Below are 8,458 nucleotides of genomic sequence, written 5' to 3'. Positions count from 1 at the left end.
ATACCTTGTCTTCCCCATTACATGTACATGTAATGCTGTTTGCCTTTACTCCAGGCAACCAACGTGTATCTTACCCCTATGAAATGCTAACTAATTTATTATTGAGCGATGAATCAGTTCCAGACTTCCCGGGGCGGTTGAAAAGGGCCAAAGACTGGCCTTGCCGACAAACAGTGACTACCAAGGGGGTCTCCAGATAGATATCTCAACAGATCACATCGGCGCCAAGGCTGAACGACCGAACGTGATCCTAACGAGAATCTTGTACAGTCGTACCTGAAATGGTACGCGTATGAGCGGCAAGCCCTAGCATGGTGGACTCAAGCCAGCATATATCGAAAAAAGTTCAAGAACCAACACCCAGAACTAACTTGCTCAGCGGAGCGCTAACACTCCTCTAGCCGAGCTGTGATGGAAATATATGAGCAACACGTGCATGTTTTCCGCGTCAACATACTTTGGCACATCTCTGAGAGGCTTCAGCGACAACCAGGAGTGGCCGCCGGAACGTTCGGATCGGCTCTCGTATCGAGTATCTTGCGCACCTGATAAAACATGCATGGTTTGCACAATAAATTTCGCGGATTCTCCGATCCACGAAAGAGACACAGATTGTGTAACATACCACTATTCGTACACATCCTAACACAATAAGGCAGTGTGACGTCTGATACACTTGTCGACTGTACTCGAACAGGATCACTTATGTAGTGATTTCCTTTCGTTCGCAAGAGTACTCTTGACAAAACCCTAAACCGTGATGATGATACGTATGCCGCATCCACTCGGAGGTTTAGTCCACTCCAATGCTTTGGATGTGCGACTTCGATGAGCTCATCTACCATAATTGGTAGATGTGGGTGACGGTAATACTGAGCGGTTATTCAGTACAGCAATTAGAGCAATGGTAACAATTTCACCCCGACCTAAAGAGTGCAATAAAGGTAATAAATTGTCAAGTCGCAGAATCGGGAAGAATAAAGTACAGTCGCTAGGTAAAGTCGCTTGCCGCGGATTGTGATTGACCTATCATTCATAGCAAGAATAAAGTTGAGTTAGGATGAGAAGTTACGTTGAAAATTATTGCTAATATTTAGAGAACAGCCATCGAGAGCCGCTGACGTACTCTTGTCTGTTCTTTCCGGTGAATGCTCACGATTAAAGTAAATTCTTTAACCATTCAACGTGATGCTATGGTCACTGATCGGTGAGTTCGAACATTTCCTGATACACTAACAACTCAACTCGCCAAGTTAGAACCATCGAATATTCGTTTGCGACACTCGCTCTGGAAGAGCCCCGACGAGCAATGGAGATATTGATGGTTTTTCATACGGTATGAACCATACCAGGATCGAAGGACAGGGAAACGTAGAGATACAATATGATGATGCGGATGATTGTGGTGGTGATCACGAGCTGTGATTAACGGGTCAATTGGGAGTAAGTCACTAACCTCCCATAAACACCTTGGTCATCTGCTAGGCTATATCACTATCAACGAGCTGTCGTAAAACCCCCAGAAATGATTAACTGTGGTGAAGAAACGTACAATAGCTTGAGGCGATTCAAATAACGTTTGCTCCACAAGTTAAAACTGTACAAACTGGCAGCCGAGATAGTGCTCCTAGTGAGGTAATAAAAAATTATCGCCTTGTACCAGGGCGCATCATCATCTTGCAGAGCACACGTTGTGTTTGAGTCTAATAATGTAGAGAAATCGAGAATGAGACTACAGCGGACCGACCTACGTGAGCGATACCTCGCAGGGAACGCTGAAAGAAAGGCGAGTGCCTTTGACACATCTATTGGAGCGAGTAAACGCAGGAAAAACACGACAATAACTACACATGTCTCACTACAGCTATATTAGCATATCTATCTCACTGCTATGATACTTACAATACAATACAGCGGCAGAGTCAGCTTAAAAACAGGCCACCGCCACTGTTGTAAATGTCAAACTCAGCTTATTAGAGCACATGTGTGGCGATAAGAGTGGGACTGTTACTAAGACGATGATTTAGTAATGACGACAATACGACAATGTGACCGAAGGTGATGTAGTTCCGTTTCTCAGTTTTCCACTTTCCAAAAAACGTCGGCAGTAGACAGTAGTAACAACGATGGCGACAATGGACGCTCTAGTGAGAAGGAATACATCAACTGCGGGTCACATGACGCGAAGACTCAATCATCGAAATGGTAGCCGCCCAGGTATATCACACGCCAGTTCCCCTACCAAACGATGGAGATGAGTCAGAATTGGAAGACTTGATCATAGACCTTGAGATAAAAAAAAGTGTAACCAAAGGTGGTGAGAAGGTTGGGACTATCCTACGTGGGATCACGTTTATACGGCTACCCAACGGCAGGCAGAAAAGAGATGAACCCACGGACGGAAGCCCAGGGAACGGACTGAGCCGAACACTAGGAAACCATGGTGACGCAATGATACAAGAAGAACCTCAGCAACAAGAACCAGCCAGCACAGAATCACGGCATACTAGAATTGCAAAGTTCGGCAGTACAGTTGCCTTGACAGCAAGAGAGGAATGCTCGCTGTCTACACTACACTGCATCGTCAACAATACGGTACCGATGAATTGCTATGCTGCTTCAACTGCTTCACTGGAATAATATGCGACTGAATCAATAGCTGATAGGATTCAAAGAAGATGGAATACGTCAGCAAGACTATTCTTCTAAATCCATATCACAGCCCATGGCCTCCATCCTCGCAAGAAGGTTCTCTTCAGAATCAGAGTCCTCCTCGTCACCCAACATGGCCCTGAAAAACGATACGACCTCAATACAACAGCACCACAACTCACCCTCCACGTAAGGGACAAGTTTCCCGTCCTCGCGGAAGGCTACATGTTAATGATGTCGACCATGATCGGCGTTGCCTCGGTAGCTGCTGCAAGCTCTCAACATACTCTTCCAAATCAGACACGGTCTCCGACCTGCTCAAAGCTCAATCGGCTGTCCGTATATCTCGTACCCGACTAATTTCCTGCCCAGTAAATTTCCCCAATGGGAACACTCAGCGATTGTCTCTATCATACTATTTTCGAAATGCCATCAAGCCATACCAATACACAAACAATAAAGCCAATGACTACACCTCACCTGTGGCGAGCATAACGCGGTTTCGACGGCTCAACGCCCATGAGGTTAGCCATGGACTCGAGGTCATCGAATGTGGAATAAGTCTTCTCCTTCAATGCAGAATGGCCGTCGAAATCTTTTATCCCGCATTCTGAGCACATAAGATACCAATAACTCCTCGACCCACAACATCTCACTTGTCTCGAGGACTATTCCCTGCCAACCAGAGACGGATGAGCTCGACAGACGCTTCGTCGTAGTTTCACGAGAAGCGCCCTGTCGACAGCTCGTGTCGTTCATAGGTGACTCTGCGTCAGAGTCGGAACTCAAAAGGGTTCCAGTCAAAATATCATCGTCATTATCAGAGTAGACCTCTGGACGTTCACAAAAACGCACTTGCACAACTGGCTCGAATCGGACCCCAGGCCTCAACAGAAATGCCGCTGCAAAAGTGTCAGGAGATATAGGAGATGAAGCTACTGTCGATGGACTGAAGAGAAAGTAACAACAACAATAACAACTCTACCGCGATTTGGAAATGCATATTTACGTTTTATCCGGAGACAACAGCGGGTGTCGGCAGTCTACATTCCCATCGTAACAACACGTAAACGAGCCAGCCTTTTCTGAAGCATCATACTTCATTATTTGAGTTTTACGTAACAACTACGGGAGCCTAGAGAAATGCCATTCTTACTACTACCGTCGACAAGCCGTAGATTATTCAGTCGAAATCCACCACTCTCTCTTCGACTTAACATCTTCCTGAGACAATACCACTCCCCGAGCAAATACAGTACATTCCAAACGCCCCAACAACTACCACCAACACTACTGTGACTACCAGGTGAACCCCGCGTACGAGAAAATACTACGAATATCGAGATCATGTGCAGTTACCTATGGGGATTCCACGACACGATAGTTGACAAGCAGAATTAGCAATATTAGAAATGATCGTCCAACTTCACCCACTATTACCCTGAATTGGTGAGGTTCTCTTCTACAGGACCTTCCAGCCCTCGTTGCTGACACCAGTAATCAACCGATGATAGTTTTATAACAGATGGAGCCTCAGGCCGCGATAACATGATAATAACGTCGCAGCAAGGCGAGTATGTATAGTACGTACCTTGCGCTCGCGTTCGAACACTTAGCGCTCGCCCAAGTAATCGATTCAGAAATTCACGCGCTTTCCCAGAGTCACGAACGCAAGTAAGTCAAGTGCAGATAATCGAGTAACAGTAGGGCCTGTATTGAGGCGATGAGACAATCTGATGTCTTCGTATAGGAGACATAAAAGATCTTCACGGAGAGGGGTGAAACAGCGATTGGAATAACATATTCATATCACTACATACATAAACATCTCGGCCAAAGGTCGCCTCAGAGGGATACCCCAACAGTTTCCCACTACTCCTCAGTACTTACGAATCTACGAAAACTCTTTAACGGGGGCGGTCTCTTGCCAGAAACGACGGAAGAAATCAAAGAACTCAGCAGAAGTGCTAACCTTGTACCTGGCAGACCTTAACTCCAACTCGAAGATCATGTCGAAGGCCTACGGTGTCGGATTAATCGGTCTAAGGTGGTCCTTTCTGAAGGTATTCCTGGTCTCCTTGAAATGCTCTTTAGCGCTATGAATATCAGGGCGATCATTCTCCTTAGTACGGGGGGAAGATGTAAGATGGATCGCTTTCCCTAAACGATTTCAATTCAAGGAACAATTCCCTATCCCCTATGACTACCGTCTTTCCACACACAAATCAGCAGAGGCTCCACCTTCTTAGGGGTAACATAACACCTATTACGGCAGTCAACACCAACCCCTTCCAACACTGTGATGAGACTTACCTCTTCTGATCGTCGAACAGATGACGACAGAAGACCTTGTTGTCAGGCTGTGGTGCGGGCTCCTCCTCGCCCTGCATTATGTCCAGAATAGCCAGGCCGTCCTGACCATACCTGGGGCAGCACTTAAATAGCAACGAAGGGGCGGAGCGATGCTACAAACGATAAACTGCTTTCCTCGACGGTATGCCTTGCTTCTCGAAGTCTTGCGATAATTTCATCCGAGGCTGACCGTTCAGCTCAACCAGCTTGTATCTGTTGAACCCATTGTTGGAAAATGTGCACATGGTCAACTACATGTGTGACCTACGATATGAAATTTTCGAGGAAATTTCCGAGAATTCTCGTTGGTTTCTGCACATTTCTACCCGAATTCGTATATAAACTCTTCTACTCAGTGAGGAAACTTCTCAGTTCAGTTGCGGAAAACGCACATATATTCCAACACCGATTGAACCACGCCCTCAACTCAGTAACGCAGCTCTCTTGCCTACACCATCCCCAGCGCCGGCTGGGCTTGACATGTCACCAGGTTGGTGCCGATGCCAAAGGAGTCGATAGAATGAGGTTGGTCATGCAACGATAGCAGTACCGCTTCGTTGATATCATTAGAGGCTACTATACGGGCTGAGACGGATAGCATGAAAAACAATCAAACAGAGAATATTGCCTTCTTACATTTTGCAATAAACTGGAAGCCTTCACTAGCATAAGCATCAGCAGTAGCAGAGAACACTTCTCGTGCTCTCATACTCAAATACCTACAATGAGGGCAGAAATTGGAGAAAAAAATATTCTTTCCAACAGTACGAAAAACTTTGCGGATAAGAAAATTTACTCGAGGAAAAAATGGGAAAATTTGGGAATTCCCAAAAGACACCTTACGCGAGGTCCCCACTGTCCAAACGGATGCCGACGGCCTTTATCCCAGCGATCCGCCACAGAGCGAGGGCGACACTGAGGTAGTTGGGCACGCCCGACAGAATTGTCTCATAAGTGTCAACAAGTGCCAAAAATGTGGTAGGAAACGCTTGGGCGTAGCGGATGAAAGCTGCCAGTTCTCCATCGTTACAGCAGTTGACCTGAAGATTCACCCTTAGACCGCTGAGACGCCACTCCCACTCCCCACCTGAAAGCCTATAGCATCGCATAACTCCTCGCGAGCACTGATGCACGCCTGCACAAATTCACGCGTGTTCACTTTAGCAGACTTCGATTGGGCTGAAGTGCGGTAACATGTGCAGTTATTGTCTCCCCTCTCCGCTACGCTCGGGCGACATCCTCGTCTGCTCCTCCAAATCTTCAAGCGAATAAAAGCTATTTACAAACGCGTGTGCATGCGTGCCAGCAATAGGAATACCAAATACATGTCCAGCTTTAACATTCGACGTACCTGGCATATTAATATCAACCTAGAAGACACAAGCCAGGCGCGCCCACCGTCGAAGCCTCCAACGTAAGAATACCGGCTAGCAGTCAACGCGCCGTCCGGACCCTGAGCACGACGGGCACCAAATTCGAGTAGTTGCGCCTCGTCACCAGCAGCTATTCGTAGACGTGCCGCTTGAGTGGCAACCTACAGATGATCGTAGAATTCAAGTCCAAGTGATATTGCTAGTACCAGACAAGGAAAGTTGACAAGATTGAGTATAGCAGTCTCCATGAGTTGGCATACTATCAGCGGCCCTGCCACTCTCAGTACAGGCTCTCGGGGGAAGACAAACTGACGATAACACAGTCGACAGCGAAGGTTCTATGAAGTGTATCACATCGCCCTCCCTGACGGCATGCATAGTGATATCCCGCGCGTCTAGTGTGAGCAAATACTGGAAGAATTCCGGATCAGCTTCGGGCATTTGACTCTGATGAAAAGGTTCACCACACGTTGAAAATTGCAAGGAACGGTTACTTGGAGATAGTCAATATGCAGCTGAGTAAAGCGGAATGTATTCACATATCGGACAACTTCGTCGATACCTAATCAAACTACTCAAAGCCCAGCAGCCCCAAGCAATAGTACCTGCACACACCGTGAACTCCCCACCAAAAGGGCACTTCCTGAAATACACGTCGAAAACCGCATGGTCCTTATCCTTTCCAGACTTCCTAAAGAACAACTCTCTACCAGCGATGCACCGCGAAGGGACAGAACTTACCAATAAGCATAAGCCATGGTAATCTGATAGAGATCTGTGAAGGTAGCCTCGATGATGTCGGAATGAGGCTCCCCCATATCACTGTCGCATCGACACCGGGAAAATGCATGACCGTCACTAGCTGGAGAAAAAAACAAAGTGTGGCACGGCATCGAACCTCTTTTGAATCTTCCACAGTTGAGCTAAGATTCCCTTACGAGATTCACATGCAGCATATCCCCTTGCAATGTACGAGCTGCTCCTCTCCTTATGGCAGTCCTCCTCCTCCCTCTCCCCTTGCGATTCTCTATCGCCCTTCAAGCCAGGTATCTCTAGAAGAGTCCCGCATTGTGATGATGATGTAGGCTGTGACATTGTGGGGGATGGTGACAGTCACACTTGTATGGACGGCAAATGGCTCGACGACCCAATACTTCAACTGAAACCGGAAATTGCCAAGTCGCCCACTGAACTCACTGAACACAACAGGCGAGACATATCACGAATATATAATAAACTTAGACGAGAGTTTACCTATGGAAGAACTGGCCATGTATTGATACGTTATCGGCGTTCATCGTACAGGGATGCTGACCGCAGGATACGAGACAATACCAACTATCACATAACGCAAGGAGTCGGAGTTTTCTTATCGATATCGCTCAGCTTCATTTCTGTGGAGAGTAGTGGAGACATGATGACACATGACGGATATCGGTTTCCGGATACCGGTCTCGAACCTATTGGCAACCTATTATGTGTTCTGACATAAATGACTTAGTGCCACAATGGCAAGCTGTGTCATCATGTCTCCACTATTTTATAAGATGGAACACGCGCCCCAAAATCGAGTTTCAAAGTAGGCGACCTCTGGCTCAATGAGTGACCTTGGGCCTTGACGACAAATGCCGTCTTCCAGGCTCCCTGTAGGAGACGAAGCGATTTGATAAGGGCAACTGATCCAAGGAAGTTCCGGACCAAACTCTGTGGCGGCTATGTCATCGTGGTCGTCAATCAAGGTGAGCATCAAGTCCCTTCCGAATCCAGATCAAGAGGCGAACCTCACGCATGTTGATTTCCGACGGTCACACTACGACCTGCTGTGACGACTGCTCTTAGGGGGGTCAATTGGAGGATGCCTCTATGTATACTCGGATGAGTATTTTCGCGCACACCTTGCATGAACCCTTTCATGGTTCACTCATGTAGACCACTCTCAAGTATATGAAGTGATTGAATAATTTGCTATCAAGGCCTACTCTGAATAACTGAGTACCTATCCCCGTTGCTGGAATCGTCACAAAAAAGCTCGAGCATTCCCGAGGGATCAGAGTTAGACCACGAAGGTTGGACCGAGGACT

At 47.0% G+C, this 8,458-nt stretch overlaps 2 protein-coding genes across 2 annotated transcripts; both read right to left on the bottom strand.

Annotated features, from left to right (window-relative positions):
• Positions 1-2,381: 2,381 nt before the first annotated feature.
• Positions 2,382-4,219, bottom strand: Pmar_PMAR006450 (hypothetical protein). The gene is made up of 7 exons (XM_002786984.1): positions 4,093-4,219; positions 3,815-3,876; positions 3,662-3,737; positions 3,309-3,601; positions 3,133-3,262; positions 2,835-2,966; positions 2,382-2,791 (listed from the first exon to the last, which is right to left on the bottom strand). The coding sequence occupies exons 1-7, from the start codon at positions 4,200-4,202 to the stop codon at positions 2,698-2,700; spliced, it is 897 nt and encodes a 298-aa protein (XP_002787030.1). The 5' UTR covers positions 4,203-4,219; the 3' UTR covers positions 2,382-2,697.
• Positions 4,220-4,546: 327 nt separating this feature from the next.
• Positions 4,547-7,531, bottom strand: Pmar_PMAR006449 (nicotinate phosphoribosyltransferase, putative; the record flags this gene model as incomplete). Its single annotated transcript, XM_002786983.1, has 16 exons — positions 7,316-7,531; positions 7,119-7,239; positions 6,983-7,068; positions 6,872-6,939; positions 6,732-6,824; positions 6,584-6,685; positions 6,403-6,538; positions 6,230-6,355; positions 5,848-6,115; positions 5,641-5,723; positions 5,457-5,589; positions 5,122-5,217; positions 4,966-5,076; positions 4,860-4,915; positions 4,677-4,812; positions 4,547-4,631 (listed from the first exon to the last, which is right to left on the bottom strand). The coding sequence occupies exons 1-16, from the start codon at positions 7,470-7,472 to the stop codon at positions 4,547-4,549; spliced, it is 1,857 nt and encodes a 618-aa protein (XP_002787029.1). The 5' UTR covers positions 7,473-7,531.
• Positions 7,532-8,458: the final 927 nt, after the last annotated feature.

The sequence above is a fragment of the Perkinsus marinus genome, assembly GCF_000006405.1.
Source record: "Perkinsus marinus ATCC 50983 genomic scaffold scf_1104296930488, whole genome shotgun sequence".
NCBI lineage: Eukaryota > Perkinsozoa > Perkinsida > Perkinsidae > Perkinsus > Perkinsus marinus.
This window is presented reverse-complemented; position numbering and strand designations above follow the sequence as displayed.

What these genes read in the sequence shown, in the direction of transcription:
- Pmar_PMAR006450 (XM_002786984.1), bottom strand. Translation starts at nt 4,202, where the DNA reads ATGTTATCGCGGCCTGAGGCTCCATCTGTTATAAAACTATCATCGGTT. An exon ending in CTGTTGTCTCCGGATAAAAC is followed by an intron (nt 3,602 to 3,661) that starts GTAAATATGCAT and finishes CTTTCTCTTCAG; the next exon opens with TCCATCGACAGTAGCTTCAT. An exon ending in GGGAATAGTCCTCGAGACAA is followed by an intron (nt 3,263 to 3,308) that starts GTGAGATGTTGT and finishes TTATGTGCTCAG; the next exon opens with AATGCGGGATAAAAGATTTC.